Below are 24,153 nucleotides of genomic sequence, written 5' to 3'. Positions count from 1 at the left end.
CACGAGTGCTTGCGTCACAAGTTAAGAACAATGGTTTATGCGGATCATAGTGGGCCAGTACGTCTGCGCTAATTAAAATATTCTTAATGTTTTTGAACGCTTTTTCGCACTCTCTATCCCAGTGCCACTCCGCGCCTGTTTTTAACAGGTTGTACAGTGGGGCGAGTGTAGCGCTCAAATTATTAATGAACTTGGCATAAAAATTAATTGTGCCTAAGAATGCCCTCAGATCCGTTACGTTATTGGGACGGGGAATCCGGAATATTTATTATTCCCGTAATTTTCTCGGGATCGACTCTTATTCCATCTGCCGATATTAAGTATCCTAAATATTTTACCTCACTCATCATAAATGAACATTTACTTTTCTTAAGCCTCATTCCATTATTTAATAAGCGTTGTAACACTCTTTCTAGAATTGCTAAATGTTCTTGTATATTAGACGTTCCGATGATCACATCATCTAAAAATACCCCTGTGTTGGGAATATCGTTGAAAAGATTTGTCATTATCCGTTGAAAAATACCGGGGCTGGAGGATAACCCGTATACTAATCTTTTGTACTTATATAAACCCTTGTGTGTGTTGATGACTGTTAAGTTATCAGGGTCGTTGAGTTCAATTTGGTTGTAAGCCTGCGATAAATCAATTTTTGAGAAAATCCTAGCACCGTTTAATCTCACCAATAGATCATCGATGCGCGGCAACGGGAACCTATCAACTACCAGAACCGGATTTAGTGTTACTTTATAATCAATCGGCACAGATACGGAGTTCATTGTCAGCCTTACGCACAAGAACGAGGGGAGTCGCCCAGTCCGCGCTCTCCACCGGCTCGATGACGCCGGCGCGCAGCATGCCCTCCAGCTCGTCGTCGAGCCGCTCGCGCAGCGCGTAGGGCACCGGCCGCGCGCGGCAGAACACCGGCAACGCCCCCTCGCGCACCCGCAGCCTGGCTACCCCTCCCGTGAACCGGCCCAATCCCTCCGAAAACAACTCGCTATGCCTGGAAAGTAATTGTGACAAGTTATTCCCATTACTTGAAATTTTCTGCTCTAAACCGGCTGTTATAATATTTTGTTTATACATAGGTACTTTAATTGCCAATTCTGATAACCATTGACGGCCCAAAATCGAAGTCGTACCGCCATTGATTATAAACAACTCCATATTTTTACTTTTGTCCCCCACACTAACTAATGGTTTTATTACACCTAACGGTTTAATTAAAGAACCATCAATAAATTTAAAAACAAAATTAGTTTTTTCTATAGGTCTGTTCCAAAAGTATTTGTCGTATTTCTCCTTACTTATACAAGACACCAAGGACCCTGTATCAATTTCCATTGATAACGACTTATTATCAATTATCACTACAACACTTACCGGCTTATAACTACTTAAACTTAGTTGATGTAGCTCCTCCACTTGCCAGTCCTCCTCGTCCGAGGTTGATGGAGGTTCATCATCTCCCGACCACTCAGGAAAATCCATCCCCTCCGACGATGCTTCATCCATGGTTCGTACATGGGCTACCATGTTGCTGTGTATTCCTCCTCGCGATCCTCGTGGCCCCCCATTATTCAATGGGCACACACGACGTAAATGCCCGCGCTGCTTACATCTCCCGCAGATAAAGCGTCGGTAGCGACACTCATCGCTGCCGTGTCCCGCGGCTCCGCACGCATAACAATTGTATCTTGAGTCACCCTGTCCTTTCCGATCCGGCCCCGACGACGCTGCCGGTGCGCGTGCGCCCCCTCGCCCCCGGTGGCCCGGTCCGCTCCGCCGCGCGGAGTGCGCGTTCACGGCGTTCAGCGCACTAGCCGCGCTGCCGGTCTCGCTGCCGCCACCCGGGTCGGTCACGCCACCCGTCGTCTTTTGTTCCACCGCCGATGCATCTTTTTCTGCCGCTTCCATTGCACAGGCTATGGTTACTGCTTTTCCATACACCAGATTCTCTTCCGCGAATAACCTTTGTCTGATTAATTCACTCCGCAACCCACAAATCAGCTGATCTCTTAGATTATCTTCTAAAGCAGTTTTAAATTCGCAATATTTGGCCATTTTCTTCAACTCCGAGATATATTGCGATATCGACTCACCCGCATTTTGTCTCCTCTGTCGAAAATGATACCTTTGCGATATAAATGATGGTTTCGGTTGTAAATGGTTTTTAATCACGCTTACGACTTCTGTGTAGGTTTTTGAGCTTAATAAATCTGGACTAGTCAAATTACTTAATAATTCATAAGACTCATCTCCCATAGCCGCGATTAAAGTGGGTAGCCACAAATCTGTTTTCACCTCATTCACTTTGAAGAACATCTCCGCTCTTTCGATATACAAAGTCCAATTTCCAGTCCTTACATTAAATTCCGTCAATTTCCCGATCGGCATTTTGTCTAGAAACTATTAACTTTTTACGAAAACCAATCCTCGTCGCCACTGAGATAAATAATACACGACGTGTAATATGAATCAAGGTTTATTGGTGACTGACGCACAGCACACTACAATGGTACATTTAGGTATCTCAATGTGTGCGCACGCACACACGCGCTTCACTCATACACTACAGCAAGCAGGATCGTTTTACTAGTTTGGTGCATCATATAACTGACACAAGGTCAATGTCCAAAGGTAAATTTGAAATACCCATGGTGCAAAATTATTATGGAGATAGAACGTTGAAGAAGCGGATTCCATATTTGCTCAATAGTTTACCCGAGGACATAAGACGTGAGACTTCACTGGATAAATTTAGAGGTTTATTAAAAAACCATTTGTTAAATATGCTGTAACCTATAAGTAATTTAAGTGTATTAGTATTAGTTGTAGTAGCAGTGTTAGTAATTTAGTGATTTAGAAGTTATGTTTATTTAAGGCGAGTCACCTGCAGTCAAACTGCGTAAGCAGTTTTGCGGGGCATGGTTTGATTTAAGGTGTAACTTTTTTGTGAATAAATATATTTAAATAAAAAAAAATAAAAAAAAAGTGTTGTAAAATAAGGTTAGTGATCTAGGGTTAAAAGGATACGAATTTATATTACACTCAAGCTAAAAAGAAACAAAGAGATAGGAAAATTTAATTAATTTTTATAATTAATAAGCTTCTTCTTATTTTATTATTCTCTTCTTCTAATTATTCTTATTTATAATTTTCTCAGATATAAAATGTTAATTATAATCAATTGCCTCAAAGTAGTTACATATTTCTATAATTCGTCGTTTTTGGCAGCTCACGAGTAAGGATTGTGGCCTTATAAGGCGATGAAAAACAAGCAATGGCGCTGTGAAGATGCTTATAATCTGAAATTGACGTACTATTAAAGCGATATAATCGCGAGAATTTGGAGCCAACGTATTTAGAATTTTAAGGGAATACACACAAATATAATATACAATATCTCAGTGTTGTATATTATATTTGTGTATATTTATAGTCATATCGGTTAGAATAATATGTATAAGATATCAAGATCAATGTTCCTTTTTGTAATTTCTGTTTTTTCCCCTTTGAGAATGTTGTTTGCCGGTTAGTTGCCACATTAAAACTTGTATTTTTTTCTCATAATGTGTCAATTTATTAGTATTGCTAACATTGACAAGCTTTTGTATAAATAAATAAACATAAAAATATTTCAGTTCCGATTCTTTTTGATGGCAACACCATTACATATTAGGGTCGAACAAATTGTTCAATTATTTTCTTTGTCGACATTGTCAGGTACTTTTTTGTGCTCGCATGGCACCCTATCTATTATGTCATCACCAAATAGCAGTGTCCCTTATAATTTAGAGGAATTTGATTTATTTTCATGAGGGCGCACTTAATGCAATCTATGAAAATATTAGGACATTTACGAGTGGGGAGACGAAATATAATTGAAGTTATTATATGCCACTCCATTCAGATTATGTTTATAAAAGTATTATTATGAACATTTTTTAGAAGATAGGAGAACTGGATATTCCTAGACACTCATTTAACTCATGTTTTAGGTACATAGTCATGTAAATGCACTCACAGGTCAATCATTGCTCTAACGAATACGTGGGTTTGATTCTCAGCTAAAGGAAATAAATTAAGGCTGATCCCCTGCGGATAATAAATCATATCTTAAATATAAGTTCATCGTTGCCAAATCTTTTTGAAATTGGACATATATACAGTCAAAATTTGTTATAACGACATCGAAAGGATTACTCATTAAGGTCGTAAAAATCGATAGTCGTAACACCCTATCGTCGTAACTCCCAAGCGAAATTAGAGAATTATCACCAAATAAATTCAAATCCCTCGTTAAACGTAAATTAATCAATAAAGCTTTTTTTAATTTGACGAATACTTAAATGATTCTAATCCTTGGGATTGATTTGCTCCAGTTCAAATAATTTCTATGACAAATTTTAGCGATTAAAAATAGTGGCGGAAAGTATCTTGCCTTTTCTTCTTGCCCGCTCTACGCCCTTGTCTTGCGAACTGGTAGTAAATGTAAATTTACAATTAACTTGACTTCTTTTTTGACGTTCATAGTGTACTTATTTACCTATATGAATAAATATATTTTGAGTTTGAGTTTGAGACGGTGACGTTGTTATTAAGTAATATAATAGAATTCAGCCGGGACCTTTGATTTTGGTCAATATAACTGTGTTTTGACTGTATTAGAATATTCTTAAGATACGAGCAAAACTGTTTTTAGCTCTAATTACTTTTCTCGACCTCATTTCATTGAGAAATACTCGCTGACCGTAGAGAACAGACCAACAGTGTCGGAAGTGTTAATAAAATTTTATTGCAGGTGTGAAAACCGAAGTCGGGCTCCTAATAGTGAATAATGGGCCAGACGCAATAATTCTTTTCTATCTTATTCCTGCAGTTTCGCTGGCGATGCATTTACGCTAACTAAAAGGAAAGAAGTATTGTGTTTATAGAACAGGGGGCAAAGGGGCTGGAGGTTAACATGATGTTAGATAATACCGCCCATGGACACTTATAAGGCCTGCCTTGCGATTCTGTAACTCACTTTTCGAACTCATCGCACCGCATCGGCGGTTCGAAAAGTGAGTTACAGAATCGCAGGGCTGTGCGGTACCGTAAGAATTGGTAAAATAATATCTGTTGATATGACACAAAAATTTGTTATGACAGTACAAATACCAGTATAAATATATGTATGATTGTTATTTAGCAATTTTTAAAACGGAAAAATATTATTTATTCCTGTAGTTCATATTTTAATTGATTCCGACATCAATACAGAAGTTATAAAACATTGAACGTTTTTATTATTTGCCTAACTTCTATCGAAATAAATCAATATACCATATGGGAAACACAAATACCCGTTTCAAAGTGGAGAGTTTGTTCAGTCATATTATGTTTGTAATTTAAATTTAGTAATAAAGTAGATTCAACGCGAAGCAGACGTTTCATTGCACTAAAATTATACTTAATAGTTCACCAGTCAAAAAGCAACCTTATCGCCACAACATATGGTCGCAATCTCGCCGGATCTTGTGTCTACTGAGCTGCATCGAAGGAACAATAGACTACGCATTCCATTGCGATAAGGAACTCGTTTAGCAACTATTTTGTGCAATTTTTAGACTTATAACTTTTGAATAATATTGAAATAGAACGTGCAAGTGACTTTAAAGTGATCAAATAATGGCAAATGTGGAACAATTATTAAGTGTACTTGAAAATAATAATGAACTATTAAAAAAGACTCAAATAAATATTAAAAAATGTGCAAAGGCTAGACTTACGAAAGGTTATCTAAAAACACGGATGGAGTGTATAGAAAGTTACTGGAAGACTTATAAAAGTGCACATTTAGATTTAATAAAAATTACGCCGCGTTAACAAAAGTCAATTTTACCATATTTTTTTATGAGGATTATTATTTCATCGAGGATTTATATTTATGTATGGTGTCTGACATCAAGGATATGTTAGAAGGTCTTGAAATTCAAAGAGGACAACAATCCTATAATCAGGGGAACGGCTCCACTGCAGTCGAACACAACGTACAATCACAGGTTCGACTCCCGCGCATTGAATTACCTACTTTTTCGGGTAATTATGAAGAATGGCCTTCTTACAAAGATATTTTTGTTGCACTGGTACATGATAACACGTCACTGTCTAATGTTCAACGACTACATTATTTGAAATGCAGCATCACAGGTGAAGCAGCATCCTTATTAAAACACATCCAAATCACAGAGTCGAATTACTTATCTGCTTGGGAGACTTTAAAACTTAGATATGGGAATAAACGTATGATAATTAATTCATTATTTAAACGAGTAGTTCAAAGGTTGGATCCAGATACTCACAAAGAATGGGAACAATTTTCGTATGATATGAGTCAAGAAGAATTATCTACCTGGTTTGAATTACAGAAGTTTTTAGAAGGAAAATTTAGAACGTTAGAATTGTTAAATCCACCTTTTAAACCAACTCTCAAGCCGTTAAGAGAACGTGTTTTCCACATGTCTATAGAGAAGACATGTATTATGTGTAAGGAAAATCATAGCTTATGTCGTTGTAAAACATTCTCAAAAATGTCACCTGCAGAAAGAAGTCACTATGCACAACACAACAAACTCTGCTTCAACTGCTTGGCTCCAGGGCATTCGGCATTTAGATGTAATTTACCTCTTTCATGTCGAATATGCAAGGCTCGTCATCATTCTCTTCTTCATCAGTCAACTAAAGCAAATGCATCGGCATCTTTAGAACTCAAGCAACCGATGACATTACCTCAGGAAGAGGAGAAGACTCTTGCTACAATGACAGCTTTACATAATGTTACAGAACATATCAATCTATTGGCAACCGCAATTGTGGTTATAAAGGGAAACTATGGGCACACAACTGTACTTAGGGCGCTAATAGATTCGGGGTCGCAGTCATGCTTTATCACTCAAAAGGCAACTCAAGCACTAAAATTGCAACGCAAACCTGTAAATTTAGTCGTCACGGGTATGGATAATATGAAGGTAAACATCAAACAAGAAGTCAATTTTGATTTATTGTCACGCTGGGAACCTAACTTTGAGCTACCAATACACGCCTACGTGATGTCACAGCCATTGAAGTTTAACATACCTTCATCAGAATATTTGCAACAGGAACTGCGTCATTTTGAGAAATTGAATCTAGCAGATCCAAATTTTATGGATTCCGGAGCATTGGATTTGCTATTAGGGGTGCAAGAGTATACAGCAATTCTTAAACAAGGATTAATCAAGGGTCCATCAGGCACAATATGCGCACAGAAAACCAGCCTGGGATGGATTGTGATGGGTGGAATAAACGTCAACATGAAACCAAAGCATAAAGCCATAATGGCAATGAATATCACAACTGATGCAAGTTTTAATGATTTAATTAAAACTATTTGGGAGATAGATACAGACACAAAACGTAATTTAACTAAAGAAGAATTGAGATGTGAAGAATTTTATAAAGAATCTCATGCTAGGAATAACGAAGGAAGATATATAGTTAGCCATTACCCTTTAAAACTGAAGCACCATTGTCATCTGAAGGAAATACAAAATAAACAGCAATTAAGAGATTAATGCAGCTTGAAAGAAGATTTAGTAGAAATCCAGAACTAAAAGACGAATATCTGAAAGTAATAAACGAATATAAAACATTAAATCATATTGAAGAAGTACCTGAAAAATAATTACATAAAAAATCAGTTTACTTACCTCACCACGCTGTTGTCCGTCAAGACAAAGAAACTACGAAGACACGAGTTGTTTTCGATGCTTCCTGTAAAGGCTCCAACAATCTTTCACTTAACGAGGAGCTTCTGTCAGGTCCAGTTTTGCAAGAAGATTTAAGAAATTTAATCATGAGATGGCGTATTCATGCAATTTGTTTCGTCTCAGATATTCAAATGATGTATAGAATGATAAAAATTCATAGAGATGATGTTGATTACCAGCGTATAGTATGGAGAGAAAATCCATCCGATGAGATACGTGACTATCGCCTTCTTACTGTAACGTTCGGGACAGCCTCAGCACCGTATCTTGCAGTAAAAACTTTGAAGCAACTAGCGATTGATGAAGGGGATAAGTTTCCTGAAGCAGCTAGAATATTAAATGAAGATTTCTATGTTGATGATTGCATGTCTGGAAGTGATGACGTTCAAAAAGCAATTCAGATTAGCAAGGATTTAAAAGAATTGTTACGTAGAGGAGGATTCGAGTTGAAGAAATGGTCCTCTAATAATACTGAATTTATGCAAAGTTTAAAACCAGACGAAAGAACTACTAAAGCTCATTTCGATTTAAAACTAGATGGAATAATTAAAGCACTAGGGGTTCAATGGAATTAAGGGAATGATCGATTTGAATACAACTTAGACTTACCTGAAGTCGATGAAGAAAACATTATCACGAAGCGGAATATCCTCTCAGATATACAAAAGTTGTTCGACCCTTTAGGTTGGATCGCACCTAGTATTGTTTAAGCTAAAATATTCATTCAAAAACTATGGCTTGAGAAGGTTGATTGGGATGAGGATCTTAACATTTTTCTGAAAGAAGAATGGTTGAAGATTCGCCGAGATCTTATGAATGTGAATAACATTTCTATCGATCGATGGTTAAGTACTTCATGCTCCAACATGGATACAATTCAAATTCATGGTTATTGTGATGCTTCTATTTTAGCTTACGCCGCCGTGGTGTATTGCCTAGTCAAGAAAACGGACGGTTCATATAGAACATCATTAATTGCAGCCAGAACTAGAGTGGCTCCCCTCAAAACAATTTCGTTGCCAAAATTAGAACTTTCTGGAGCTTTGCTTTTATCCCGACTATTGAACCAAGTAGCACAGGCCATGAGAATACCGATGGAAAGAGTTTTCGCATGGACAGATTCATCTATAGTCATAGCTTGGTTGTCTGGCGAACCCACGAAATGGAAGCCATTTGTGGCCAATCGTGTAGTAGAAATTTTAGCAAATCATAAAAAAGAACAATGGCATCATGTCCAGTCACAAGAAAATCCAGCAGATATTGCATCTAGAGGTATGTTTATCTCCGATTTGAAACACTGCAACCTTTGGTGGAAAGGACCTACTTGGTTACAAAAAGGAGAAATCATCTTAACAGACGAGAACATATTTACAACAGATCTAGAAAAGAAAAAGGAAAGAATTAAAACTCTCATATTGACAAACATTAAAGAAGAAAAAAGATTTTCTGAAAAATTTGAAAGATTTACTACCTTAAATGAACTATTAAGAACCATAGCTTTTTGTAAAAAGTTTATCAAGTTTAAAAAGGATAATAAAAATATAACAATCGCAACAGAAGATATAGAAGAAGCATTACTAACATGTATCAAAATAGTGCAAAATGAAGAATTCGAAACTGAAATAGATTCGTTAAGGAAAAAGAACAATATTAAAAAGAACAGTAAATTGAAGACGCTTAATCCATTTTTAGATAATAATGGAGTGCTCAGGGTGGGCGGAAGATTAGCAAAATCAAGTTTAGAAACAAATACTAAACATCCTATAATCATTGGAAATAACAACACTCTTGTCTCACTTATTATCGCCGACGCTCATAAAACAACATTACATGGAGGTATTCAGCTAATGCTTTGTTATTTACGCTCTAAATATTGGGTATTGCGTGCAAAAGACATGACAAAGAAGCATATCCATCGATGTCTAATTTGCGCTAAGGAAAGTGCAAAGGTAAAAACTCAATTAATGGGTGATTTACCTTCCGTTCGTACTACACCTTCCCGACCATTTATCAATGCAGGTGTAGATTTCGCTGGTCCATTTCAAATTTTGATGAACAAAGGAAGAGGTATCAAAACAAACAAAGCCTACACTGCAATTTTTGTCTGTATGTCTACTAAAGCAATTCACTAAGAACTAGTCGGTGACATGACGTCAAATTCATTCATAGCTGCATACAGACGATTTACATCAAGAAGAGGCAAATGCGCACATCTTTGGAGTGATCAGGGAAAAAACTTCGTAGGAGCAAACAAAGAGTTATGTAATGCATGGGAAGAAGCAAAATTGCAATTTGACCAAGAAATCATAGACAGCTTAGCAAATGATGGCACTCAGTGGCACTTCATTCCTGCATACTCACCAAACTTCGGAGGACTCTGGGAGGCTGGAGTTAAGTCAATGAAGTATCATTTAAAACGAATTCTTAATAACAACCTTACCTTCGAAGAGTTGTCCACTGTATTATGTGAAATCGAAGCCTGTCTTAACTCACGGCCACTCTGCCATATAAGCCAAGCAGATGATACTCTTGATCCACTAACACCTGGACACTTTTTAATTGGTGAAGCCCCAATAGTTGTACCGCATCCAAAGTTGAACGATATCAAAATTTCGCATTTAGCCCGTTGGCAATATACACAAAAGCTATTAAACGATTTTTGGTGTCGTTGGCAAAATGAATACTTGACCAATCTACAACAACGGCCAAAATGGTTTAAAAGAATAGAAGAATTTAAAATTGGTGATATCGTACTGATAAAACGACAAAATTTACCACCTGGAAAATGGATCCTTGGACGAATTACTGAAAAACATCCAGGATCAGATGGTGTAACTAGAGTTTATAGTGTTAAAAATGGAAATAATATTGTAAAATGATCTGTATCTAATCTTTGCTATCTCCCAATTAATGAAGCTTAAGTGCCAAATTGTTAAAGTATATATTAAGGGTTTGCATGTAATCTTTTGAAAGGACATTAAAGGTCCTTTGGTGGGCGGATATGTTCAGTCATATTATGTTTGTAATTTAAATTTAGTAATAAAGTAGATTCAACGCGAAGCAGACGTTTCATTGCACTAAAATTATACTTAATAGTTCACCAGTCAAAAAGCAACCTTATCGCCACAACAGAGTTATCGTATAAAAAATTTATGAAACTTTTTCATTTTACTATGCTTGATAACATATTGACGTGCCTAGAATTTTATATCCCATACAATTGGAATACATGAATCATGCTAGCATTCTATGCAAATAACTGTTGTTTTAGTGTGTACACTTTAGCCGACTACAAAAACTATGTTTTCTGGATCTTATTAAGGCTATATTATCAAGATGGGATTCTGGAGTCATCGAAACATTTTGTAATACGTGATTTTCGGTAAGTACAATTTGATGAGAACCAACATAGCTCTTGCACTTGTACGGCATTCTACTAGAAGTTATTTACTCACAATTTCGCAACTCTATAAAAGTTAAACATTTAGTAATAGCAATTACACGTAATCACGGTAATGTACAATTCTCACCTTGACTTTTATCGACAGTCGAACATCGCTCCTTGACCTGTTGAACTTTCTCACGATCGAAAGAGCACATCAAGTAAGGATTATATAATAAAAGATTAGGTTTTTAGCTGTGTCAATAGTTAAACCCAAAGGTTGCCCAGCCCATTTTTTTAATTTTAAATTGCCTAGAGACTGTAAACAGGTGCTGTTGGCGACTCATTTATATAAATAGGAATAGATTATTATAACTTGGTGTTAGTGACTATATATACAATATAAATTAAGTAGGTGTCTAAATTAACTATTTGTTTAAGTAATAGATGGCGTTAGGCGTGTGTTAAAACGCGATGGCGTAACAACGTCTTGGTATTATATAGGATTTAAGGTTTATTTAATATAATGAAGTTTTTGAAGTTATTTATAGTATAAATTTAGTGTCCCTCTCTTTAAGTAATAAATAATTAGTGAAATTGTGTTGTGTGTCATTCCGTGATAGGTTTTTGTTCATGGTGCCGAAACCAGGGATGGACTTTGGACTCGTGAGTTAATGCAAAAGACTTCAATAATTTCAACAAATCTTGAACTAATTAAAAAAAGTGTTGTAAATTAAAACATTAGTGATTTGAAATAATAGACTTTACGTAATTTTAAATTGAAATAATGGCTTTTAACATAATAAAAAATCAAGAGGATTTACATTCAAGGCTACAAAAGGCGCATTCAAATTATAAGAAAAGTCCAAGAGTGAGAATAACAAAAGCATATGTCCAAACACGTATAAATACTTTAGATGAGTTGCTGAAGGAATTTATGGATAATCATAAGCATTTAATACAAATAGTGGTTCCATAGCAAGTAAAGTCGTTTCCGTATTTTGAAGAAGACATTTGTGATTCGTTCCAAGAAATATATACTGAGTATATGACAGATTTAAAAGAAAAGTTAGAACAGTTTGAGAGTTCAACATGTAGGGAAAATCAAGCAAAGGCTCATTCTGTAGATGTTATAAAATTACCACGGATACAACTACCCTCATTTTCTGGAAAATATAGTGAATGGCAGACATTTTATGATTTGTTCTGTTCTGTTATTAATTCTGTTATTAATGAAAAGTTATCGCCTGCGCAGAAATTGCATTATTTAAAAAGTAGTATAGTAGGAGAACCCTTAAACTTAATAGGAAATTATTCGACCACAGATCTCAACTATGAAGAAGCGTGGAATCAATTAGTAAAAAGATATAACAACAAAAGATATAATAGTAATGCAATCCTAAAGACTTTATTTTCACAGAAAACAATAAGTGAATCATCATCAGCAATTAAACAATTATTAGATACAACAACTTCTTGTTTAAAGGCTTTGGATAATATAGGCATATCTACGGCTTCTTGGGATTCTATTGTAATTTATTTGACAGTCTCGAAAATAGACTTAGAAACACATAAACAGTGGGAAAATCACATAAATAATTTGTCAGATGATTTGCCAACATGGTCGCAATTTGTTGAGTTTCTTGAGGGAAGATTTAGGAGTCTAGAGATGGTTGAGACTGGAAAACAATTACCTAAACCTAGTTTTCAAGTGAAAAAACATGTTCCTAAAACGTTTCACGCGGCAGTTCAAGAGAATATTAAAAAAACTGAATTTAGTTGTCCTTTATGCGGAGAAAATCATTATATTAATTTATGTAAGCAATTTAGACTTCGTACTGTTCAACAAAGAAGAGATTTTGCTCTGTCGAAAGGACTTTGTTACAATTGCTTACAAACAACTCACGTAGTAAATAAATGTCGACAATCGACATGTTGTAACTGAATTTAGTTGTCCTTTATGCGGAGAAAATCATTATATTAATTTATGTAAGCAATTTAGACTTCGTACTGTTCAACAAAGAAGAGATTTTGCTCTGTCGAAAGGACTTTGTTACAATTGCTTACAAACAACTCACGTAGTAAATAAATGTCGACAATCGACATGTTGTAAGAAACTATGTGGCAGAAGACATAATACTTTGCTGCATATTGAGAGGGAAGGAAGTGACACACACATTAATAATGTATTGGAGGAAGTTCAAAACGGAGAAGAGAATCCGGTGCCAAGTACATCGATTGTAGCAAATTTTGCAAAACATCAAGGGCACAATCGACCAGTGCTTCTGGCAACAGCTGTCGTCAAGGCGCAGTCCAGGAGTGGAAATAGAAGTATATTGCGGGTGTTGTTAGATCAAGGCTCGCAAGCTTCGTTTATCACAGAAGCGGCTGCTCAATTATTAAATTTAAAAAAAATATCTGTTAATAATAATGTTTCAGGTCTGGGAGATGGTCAAATGCATGTAAAATATTTAGTTATATTGTATTTAGAATCTCGCCATAATCCAGAATGTTTAATTCGAGTTAATGCTTACGTGTTACGGTCACTCACTGATATGCTGCCTTGTGACAGAATTGATTTACCTGATTGGAAGGAACTTTCTACGTTAGAATTAGCTGATCCAGGTTATACTGTACCAGGTAAAATAGATTTATTGGTAGGAGCTGAGGTATACTCAGATATATTGTTAGATGGCCTAATAAAACAACCCAAAGGAAAACTTATCGCACAAAATACTGCCTTTGGTTGGGTTTTATCGGGAAAAATGTCTGATACTTATTCCACAGCTAACATTACGAGTTTACATTTGCAAGTCATACAGGAAGATGGTTATCTAAAACGTTTTTGGGAGATAGAGGCTGAACCTGATAGGATTCAGAAGAGACTTTCTGTGGAAGAGCAAATGTGTGAAAACCTTTATGAGGCTACGACTACTAGAAATGAGAATGGAAGGTTCATTGCTACATTACCATTTAAAAGTAAGGATCCAGAATGTCAGTATGGACAATCTATGGATATTGCAATGAAAAGATTGGTGTCGTTAGAAAGAAGATTATCTAATAATTTTTGGTTACGTGAAGAGTATACAAAATGATTGAAGAATATTTGACACTTGGCCACATGTCTCGAGTTGCAGAAGATGATGTGGATAACAGTACTGCAGTGTATCTTCCTCACCATGCAGTGGTGAGAGATGATAAGGAAACCACTAAAGTGCGAGGGGTTTTCAGTGCATCTAGTAAGGGTATGTATGATGTTTCGCTAAATGACGATCTTATGGTTGGACCGAAAATCCAGCAAGATTTAAGACATATTTTAATGAGGTGGCGAACTCATCGAATTAGTATTGCTGCTGATTTAGTTAAGGTGTATAGACAAGTATTAATTAATTCTGCCCAAACTAATTTTCAGCGGATTTTATGGAGGCCACATCCAGACATGCCTGTGGAACATTATAAGTTACTTACACTAACTTTTGGAACAGCTTGTGCTCCGTACCTAGCTGTTAAGTCTTTACAACGATTGGCAGATGAAGAGAAGAGGAAGTTTCCAGTGGCAGCGTCTATTACAAATACTGATTTTTACGTTGATGATTTGATGTCAGGAACTGAGACTATTGATGAAGCTAAAGAAGTATACGGTGAAATTAATGCTTTAATGACATCTGGTGGCTTTCAATTATTGCAAAAATGGACAAGCAATAGTAAGGAGGTGAGAGTTCCCAGATGGTTAGGTTACACGCACAGAAGTCGAGTTGAATTATATGCATTTTCAGATGCATCTTGTTCAGTTTACTCAGCCGCAATATACATTCGTGTAATCAGTTCAGATGATAAAATAGAAGTTCGATTAGTATCCGCGAAAACAAAGGTAGCTCCAATTGAGAAGAAAGTTTCTATTCCTCGACTAGAACTATGCGGTGCTGTACTAGCATCAAAATTAATTAACGAAATATCTCAAATTATAAAAATACCTAAAGATGATCTGTATGGATGGACGGATTCAACAATAGTTTTGGCGTGGCTTAAAGGTGGACCAAGTAAATGGATAACTTTCGTTAGTAATCGTGTCTCAGAAATACTTTCTATTATGGAATACTCTCAGTGGGGTCATGTTTCATCTGAAGCAAACCCAGCTGATTGCGCGTCAAGAGGTCTGAGTCCGCTTGAGTTACTGTCTCACACTCTATGGTGGGAAGGTCCACAATGGTTAAGAAACACGAATATTCAAATTGAAGATTTAGAAATTGGTGATACAAATGAAGAAGAAAAAATAGTTTCAATGAATATCATAGAAAGGAATGAAAATTTTGAATGGATTAAATTTTCTAATTTAGTAAAAATGTTGAGAGTAATGTCATATTGTCGAAGATTTGTAATGAGAAAAGAAGATCGAAAAACCTTACCTAAATTTATAACAGTCACAGAAATCAATAAAACCCTAGAAGTTTGCATAAAGCAAGTGCAACAATTTGCATTTGGCGAAGAAATAACAGTTATAGCAAATGGAAAAGAAGTACCTAAAAAGAGCGTGTTACGCACTCTTTGTCCCATTTTAGACAATAATGGGATTTTAAGGGTAGGCGAACGAATAAGCATGGCCAACAAAAGTTATGATGCAAGACATCCCATTATTATACCTGCTAAGTCTCACCTTACTAATTTATTAATTTCGGATGCACACGAAAAGACTTTGCATGGCGGTCCTCAAATCATGCTAAACTTTCTTCGTTCAAAGTATTGGATTGTACGAGTTCGAGATCAGGTTAAGAAGTATTATCGGAAATGTATTACCTGTTTAAGGTATTCTAAAGCAGCGAGAGTACAGCTTATGGGCCAACTTCCTGATGCACGACTTAAGCCGAGTAAACCATTTTTAGCAACTGGCGTTGATTATGCAGGTCCATATCATATAAAATTTTCTCCAGGACGAGGAGCTAAGACCTACAAGAGTTATATTTGTCTCTTCGTATGTATGGTAACACGAGCTATACAATATACATATTGAATTAGTCACATCTGAATTAACAACGTGGCATTTAATTCCACCTCAAGCACCAAATTTTGGAGGCATTTGGGAAGCCGGAGTGCGATCTGTTAAAACACATTTGAACAAGGCAATAGGTGATAATTTAATGACATATGAATAACTGGTTACTGTTCTATCACAGGTTGAGGCTTGCTTTCATTCCAGACCGATTTCATTGCTTAGTGACGTAGCAGATGACCCTCTCCCATTAACCCCAGGTCATTTTTTGATTGGTGAACCTCTTGTAAATATTGTTGATGACACATCAGTTATTAATTTTAATGAAAATCCTAAAGAAAGATGGAATGTCATGCAGAAAATTGTTGTAAAATTTTGGAAAAAATGGTCTAAAGAATATTTGTTAACTTTAAGTCAAAGATATAAGTGGAATTCGAAACTTGAAGACCCTTGTATAAATGATATTTGTATTGTTAGGGAAGAAAACTTGCCACCGTGTAAATGGTTATTAGGTAAAATTGTAGAAAAACATACTGGTCCTGATAATATCACTAGAGTGATAACCATAAAATGTAAGAATGGCCTTATAAAGAGACCTTTAAGTAAAATAAGTATACTTCAGAAATTTTAGATTTTTTTTTGTTACATCATGGTGGGCGGCAAGTTTGATTCAATTACGAATGTTATAATAATTCTTTCTTTTCATTGTTGTAGATTTTAGATTTATTATTAACGTATTTACCTAGTATAATATTCGAATTCTTTAACTTGTTTTTCTTGATGAACTTTATGTTATGTTTAACTGAACATGTTATTTTTTTTTGTTTGTTATGAAAGTAATTCTATCAAAATTTTGTGCAACTCTAATGTTTAAAGGACTCGTCCTTGGTGGGCGGAATGTCTAAATTAATTATTTGTTTAAGTAATAGATGGCGTTAGGCGTGTGTTAAAACGCGATGGCGTAACAACGTCTTGGTATTATATAGGATTTAAGGTTTATTTAATATAATGAAGTTTTTGAAGTTATTTATAGTATAAATTAAGTGTCCCTCTCTTTAAGTAATAAATAATTAGTGAAATTGTGTTGTGTGTCATTCCGTGATAGGTTTTTGTTCAGTAGGTATGAGCTATAAGTAAAATAAGAATATTGTTGGAAGCTCATAAGTAGAAATTAAGTATATATAAGTAAGGTAAAAATATGTAAAGAAAGATAGTTAAATAAATTAATTAAATGCTTCGCCGAATAAAAGGGTCGCGTAGCTCTCGTCGCGGTATACGCGCACAGATGGCTGTAAGCGCAGCTCTCGTCGCGGTATACTGTCGATGTACTTAAGCTCGGCGAGATCTACGCAAAATCCTCTTTTTCCTCCGACAACGAACTGGTACCCAAGAATAATCGGCGAAGCAAGAAACAAGAACAAGGCGCAGTTTCATTTCAAGACAACATCTACAATTACGCACTAGCAGGGGTGCGTGGGTTGAGGCGGTGCCAGCGATACGTCGAACCGTCTTGACAAAACGTACGTAGTCAAACCCCACCGGTATTCAAAGCCGCGCCGAGGTTACTTTGGTTACTGCACGGGTGTTCTCAAACGAACATCTAAACGTCTAATCCCGTGCAGGCCCGAGTCTCTGAGGCGACGTCGGGATTGGCTAGAACAGTAGTACGTACGAAGTCAAACCCCACCGGTATTCAAAGCCGCACCGAGGTACATTGGTTACTGCACGGGTGTTCTCAAACGAACATCTAAACGTATAATCCTGTGCAGGACTGAGTCTCTGAGGTGTCGTGGGGGTTGGCATCAACAGTGGTCCTTCGAGCCGGATCCTGCAACGGTTGTCATCAAGAAGTGAATACTGCGAAAGGAAAATGCCAGTCACAAGGTCACAGAACGGGATGCAGCGAGGGGAATCGACGACGACTGTTACCTCCGCCACTACGTCCGAAGTCCGGACCACAGGCGAAGAGATAACGATAGAGCAGTGCACGTCGACGAGTGCAGCCAGCCAGCCAGATCAAGCATTGACTCTGACACCAGCGGGTTCCACCCGGCGGGCCGCATCGAGAGCCGTATCCAGAGCCAGCTCAAGAAGACAAGCCGAGGCCAGAGAAGAGCTGGCTCGCTGCGAGCTGCGGGAAGCGCAGGCAGCAGCACGCCTGGCCAGATTACGATTAGAAGCAGAAACGGAAGAGGAAGACTCCTTTATAGAAGACGTCAACGATAACCATGAAGAAAAGGTGGCAAACTGGATGCGCTCATCGGCACAAAGGCCAGAAGAAATAGAAACAAAGAGCGACATTCGAGCAATAGCTGACGCAATAAAGGAAGCCATGACGACACATGTAGCGCCGCAACCGAAGTACATTCAAGAGCTGCCGATATTTGAAGGCGACAGCTCCGAATGGACGGCGTTTCGAGTCGTATATGAAGACACATCTCCGATGTTCACTGGCATTCAGAATATGGCGCGGCTACGTAAAGCGATTAAAGGCACAGCGAGAGAAAGCATTAAGAGCCTCTTGTACTCAGAGGCAATGCCTGAAGAAGTTATTAACGCTTTACGCCGAAGATTTGGCAGACCCGACGCGCTGGTGCTAGCTGAACTGGAGAAATTAAAGGCGCTTCCCAGAACGACGGAAAATCCCAGGGACATATGCGTCTTCGCTAGCCAAATAAATAACAGCGTGGCCGCCATAAAGGGATTGAAGAGACCGCAATACCTCTACTCACCTGAAATCGTGAAACTTATAATAGAGAAGATGCCTCCAATTCTCAGATTCAGATGGTATGATTTCACGGCTGCGAGGGAAGAGGAATCGTTCAGTGATATTCAAACGATAAGCAACTTCCTCAATTTAGAAGCGGACAAATGTGGCGCATTCGCGGTACTCGAAGACAGAAAAAGCGTACGACCGAGCGCAGCGATAAGAAGGCCAGTGAAGCAAGCTACGTATAATAGCGCTGAAAGGAGTAGTCCTGAAGAAATCAAGTGCCCAGACTGTGAAGGTACACATAAACTCAAAGACTGCCAAAGATTCCTAAAAGCGGCTCTCAACGAGAGATGGGAAACAGTTAAGAGACATAAGGTCTGCTTCAAGTGCCTCGCTGGGAAGCACCGGAAAGAAACTTGCCGAAGACCACCGTGCAAGTTGTGTCGAAGATGGCACCATAGCCTACTACATGTGACGTCGGAGAGCGAACAATGTCACGAAGAGGCAGCGCCCGAGACAGCAACGGTCAATACAATAAGCACACCGAAAGCTACTCTTAAGATGCTCAAGGTGGAGATATACGGACCGGCTGGGAGCAAACAAGTACTGGCGCTGCTAGATGAAGGCTCAACGGTGACACTGCTTGACGAAAACGTGGCTTCGAGCATCGGCATCCAGGGTCCTCGCGAAGTCCTGAATATAGAAACTATCGGCGGAGGGCAAATGAAAAATTACGACTCCATGATTTTAGATATCGAACTGAAAGGGATCAAGGAAAGCGAGAAGAGCACACTTAAGCGGGCAAGAACTATCAAGGAGCTCAAATTAACCCCTCAATTCGTAGATAAAAGCCGACTTAAGAAGTGTCATCACTTGCGGGGCTTACTACAAGACGTGTGCTACGAAGCTGAGGCGCCGAAGCTGCTCATTGGCCAAGACAATTGGGAGTACATTGTCTCGTTACAAATACGACGTGGAAAGCCAGGGCAGCCGGTAGCGTCACGAACAAAGTTAGGATGGGTTCTCCACGGCTCTGACAGCAGCGGCGTGTCTCCAATCAATTATGTGAACGCATGTGCACACGCAAACGTCGTCGAAGACAAAATAGATCAGCTGGTGAGGGAACACTTCACTATTGAGTCTTTGGGGGTTCAGCCGAAGAAGCCTTCAACGGATATCGAACAGCGAGCACTGGACATATTGGAAAGAACCAGCCGACAGTTGGAAGATGGCAGATACGAGGTCGGACTGTTGTGGAAAAAGGAAGATGTATGTCTTCCAAATAATTACGCAGCAGCTTTCAACAGATTTCAAGGGATTGAAAAAAAGCTGCGTAAGGACGCTAAATTAAAAAATGAGTATAGCGCGCAGATAGACAATCTGTTGAAAAGCAACTACGCTGAAGAAGCACCAGCCGACTGCACATCGAACAAAAAATGGTACCTGCCTCACTTTCCAGTGGTTCACCCTCTGAAAAAGAAGCTAAGAATTGTCTTCGACGCTGCGGCCAAATACAACGGAGTCAGCCTCAACGACGTTCTGCTGTCCGGCCCGGACTTACTACAGTCAATATTTGGAGTGCTACTGCGATTCCGTCAAGGCCCTGTAGCAATAGCGGCCGATATAAAAGAGATGTTTCTGCAAGTGAAAATACGTGAAGAAGATAGAGACAGTCTCAGGTTCCTATGGCGAAAAGACAAGGAAGCGCCAGTAAAGGAATATAGAATGACATCAGTTATATTTGGAGCTGCGTCGTCGCCTTGCACCGCTATTTATATAAAAAACAAGAACGCAAAGACCTACTTTCATAAATATCCAGAAGCGGCGCGAGCAATAGAGCGGAATCACTATATGGATGACTATTTGCAAAGTTTCCACAGTGTTGAAGATTGCAAACGAGTAATGCAGCAAGTCGACTTGATCCACCAGAAGGCGCACTTCGAGCTACGAGGATGGGCGTCGAATAAAAAGGAGATCGTAGAAGCCGGCGGCGAACAGGAAGTGCACCTAGGTGAAAACGAAGAAAAGACTCTGGGACTGAGATGGCTGACGTCAGAGGATTGTCTTGGATTTAGAAGCCAATTTAGGAAAATCCCTGACGAGGTAGCGCGAGGCATGCAGACTCCAACAAAACGAGAAGTCACGGGAGCTGTGATGTCTACCTTCGACCCACTCGGACTGCTATCACCCATTCTCATCCAAGGAAAGAAGCTCATCCAAAAGATATGGCGCAGTGGTGTTGGATGGGATGACCAAATCACTGAAGACGACACTGAAGCTTGGAAGAGCTACCTAGAGCATATCGGTAGAATAAAAGACATCCGACTGCCGCGATGCATGTCACCATTCTGCACTGAGGGGGAGCTGCATACTTTCACTGACGCGAGTGAGACAGCGTATGCAGCCGCAGTATACTGGCGAACCAGAGGTAAAGGAAAATACTTGATAAACCTCGTCGCCGCCAAGTCGAGAGTGACGCCTCTGAAACCAACATCTATGCCGAGGCTTGAACTGCAGGCAGCTCTATTAGGTTGTAGACTTGCAGACTCAGTGGCAAAAGAACTCGACCTGCAAGTTACAAGGAAAACGTTTTGGACGGATTCGAGTGTGGTACTTTCCTGGATAAAGGCAGATCCCCGAACGTTTAAGACCTTCGTAGCTCATAGAATTGCGGAGATAGAGGATCTGACAAAACCGCAAGACTGGAGATGGGTGCCTACAGCGCAGAATCCTGCCGATGATGCGACCAGGAGTCCACCGGAAGAATTTAACGCGGAACATCGGTGGTTCAAGGGACCAGTTTTCCTGTCAAAAGGCGAAGAAGAATGGCCAGCTCCACGAAGTTTTAAAAAGGAAAAATGCGACGAAGACAGAACGACGGAGCAGGTGAATACACTTCGCCGCAGTGAAATTACTCCGGTTCCCGAAAACTTATCATCGTGGACAAGATTGTGGAGATCGACTGCCAGGGTACTACAATTCATCGATCTATGTAGAGAAAAGAAGCCGTCGAACCTCGAGCGCTGCAATAAAAGTGCAAAAAAGAGGCGAACTTACCTTCCAATCGGCGAGACCCACCTATTACGAGCGCAGGAAGTTCTTATCGCCCAATGTCAGCATAGCAGCTTTGAACAAGACATTAAAAATCTCAAACAAGGGCGCACGACGGAGAATCGAAGCCAATTGAAAAGGCTAGACGTCACTATGAAAGACAATCTCATAAGACTTCAAGGTAGAGCAAGAACCGTAGCGGGCGTTAACAACGACTATTTAACGCCCATAGTACTGGATGGCAGGAGCGCCATTGGGAGATTGATGATTAAACATTATCACGAAAAATACAACCATGGTAATCAAGCCACAGTTATGAACGAAATACGGCAAAAATACTGGATGTTAGGCCTGAGATCAGTGCTGCGTAGTATACAACAAAACTGCCAGTACTGCAAGCTGAAGAAGGGTAAACCAGCGGAGCATCCGGCGGGAAACTTACCTCAAGAAAGGCTAAGACATGGTGAGCCCCCTTTCACGTGCACAGGTGTGGACTACTTCGGTCCAATGCTCGTGGCGATCGGCAGACGAAGAGAGAAGAGATGGGGAGCCTTGTTTACCTGCCTGACCACAAGGGCAGTACATATCGAGATAGTGCCCAGCCTGACGACGGACTCTACTATAATGGCGTTAAGGAGATTCGCTGCTCGAAGAGGAATGCCAAAGATAATTTATTCCGATAATGGAACAAACTTTGTTAAGGCCAGCAAAGAACTCCAAACAGCCATTGAAGAGCTTAAAAGAGAGGAAATCGTCACAGAAGCAGAGAAGGTTGGCATACAGTGGAAATTTATTCCTCCCGGCGCACCAAATATGGGAGGAGCTTGGGAACGATTGGTGCGCTCCATTAAGGTCGCACTGGACGCTACATTAAAGGAGCGCGTTCCACGAGAGGAAGTTCTGCATACGTTGCTGTTGGAAGCAGAACATATGGTTAACTCCAGACCAATAACGAACCTAGCTGACAATTCGGAAGAGGAGGCGCTTACCCCAAATCACTTTCTCATTGGGCGATCCAGTGGAGCTGCCCGCGTTGGGCATTTTCCTGATGCAAAGCTGGTGGGCAGAGAAGATTGGAAGACCGTGCAACGACTCTCTGATCACTTTTGGAGGAGATGGCTACGGGAGTACTTGCCCACGCTACTGCCCAGGAAAACGACAGGACGACGGGAAGGCGAGCAGCTACAGCCAGGCGACGTGGTTCTTATCGTAGATCGCACGCTACCACGATGCACTTGGCCGAGGGGAATCATCGAAACCACGTACCCCGGGCCCGACGGAAGAACCAGGATCGTGGACGTCGCAACCAAAGGTGGAGTGTTACGAAGACCATCGTCGAGGATCGTCATCTTGGTGCCTGTGAAGTCGCCGTGCAGGAATGACGGTGCTACGCACGAGGGGGAGAATGTTGGCGACTCATTTATATAAATAGGAATAGATTATTATAACTTGGTGTTAGTGACTATATATACAATATAAATTAAGTAGGTATGAGCTATAAGTAAAATAAGAATATTGTTGGAAGCTCATAAGTAGAAATTAAGTATATATAAGTAAGGTAAAAATATGTAAAGAAAGATAGTTAAATAAATTAATTAAATGCTTCGCCGAATAAAAGGGTCGCGTAGCTCTCGTCGCGGTATACGCGCACAGATGGCTGTAAGCGCAGCTCTCGTCGCGGTATACTGTCGATGTACTTAAGCTCGGCGAGATCTACGCAAAATCCTCTTTTTCCCCCGACAACGAACTGGGACCCAAGAATAATCGGCGAAGCAAGAAACAAGAACAAGGCGCAGTTTCATTTCAAGACAACATCTACAATTACGCACTAGCAGGGGTGCGTGGGTTGAGGCGGTGCCAGCGATACGTCGAACCGTCTTGACAAAACGTACGTAGTCAAACCCCACCAGTATTCAAAGCCGCGCCGAGGTTACTTTGGTTATTGCACGGGTGTTCTCAAACGAACATCTAAACGTCTAATCCCGTGCAGGCCCGAGTCTCAGAGGCGACGTCGGGATTGGCTACAATAGTAGTACGTACGAAGTCAAACCCCACCGGTATTCAAAGCCGCGCCGAGGTTACTTTGGTTACTGCACGGGTGTTCTCAAACGAACATCTAAACGTCTAATCCCGTGCAGGCCCGAGTCTCTGAGGCGACGTCGGGATTGGCTAGAACAGTAGTACGTACGAAGTCAAACCCCACCGGTATTCAAAGCCGCACCGA

At 39.4% G+C, this 24,153-nt stretch overlaps 2 protein-coding genes and 1 pseudogene across 2 annotated transcripts; 1 reads left to right on the top strand and 2 right to left on the bottom strand.

Moving 5' to 3' along the window:
* LOC125062089 overlaps positions 1–24,153 on the bottom strand; it is a 302,676-nt pseudogene that overhangs the window by 271,785 nt on the left and 6,738 nt on the right.
* On the bottom strand, positions 935–2,575 carry LOC125062085. Its single transcript, XM_047667685.1, has 2 exons — positions 1,387–2,575; positions 935–1,006 (listed from the first exon to the last, which is right to left on the bottom strand). The coding sequence occupies exons 1-2, from the start codon at positions 2,398–2,400 to the stop codon at positions 1,001–1,003; spliced, it is 1,020 nt and encodes a 339-aa protein (XP_047523641.1). The 5' UTR covers positions 2,401–2,575; the 3' UTR covers positions 935–1,000.
* Positions 14,004–16,326, top strand: LOC125062079. The gene is made up of 2 exons (XM_047667678.1): positions 14,004–14,768; positions 15,159–16,326. Exons 1-2 carry the CDS (start codon positions 14,270–14,272, stop codon positions 16,184–16,186), a joined length of 1,527 nt encoding a protein of 508 aa, XP_047523634.1. The 5' UTR covers positions 14,004–14,269; the 3' UTR covers positions 16,187–16,326.

The sequence above is a fragment of the Pieris napi genome, chromosome W (genome assembly GCF_905475465.1).
Source record: "Pieris napi chromosome W, ilPieNapi1.2, whole genome shotgun sequence".
Lineage (NCBI taxonomy): Eukaryota > Metazoa > Arthropoda > Insecta > Lepidoptera > Pieridae > Pieris > Pieris napi.
Note: the sequence above shows the minus strand (reverse complement) of the source record. Positions and strands in the feature narration are given on the sequence as shown.

Excerpts from the sequence above, each read along its gene's own strand:
- LOC125062085 (XM_047667685.1), bottom strand. The coding sequence starts at position 2,400 with ATGCCGATCGGGAAATTGACGGAATTTAATGTAAGGACTGGAAATTGG.
- LOC125062079 (XM_047667678.1), top strand. The coding sequence starts at position 14,270 with ATGATTGAAGAATATTTGACACTTGGCCACATGTCTCGAGTTGCAGAA. Across the intron at positions 14,769-15,158 it reads AAATACTGATTTTTACGTTG|ATGATCTGTATGGATGGACG; the intron begins ATGATTTGATGT and ends AAATACCTAAAG.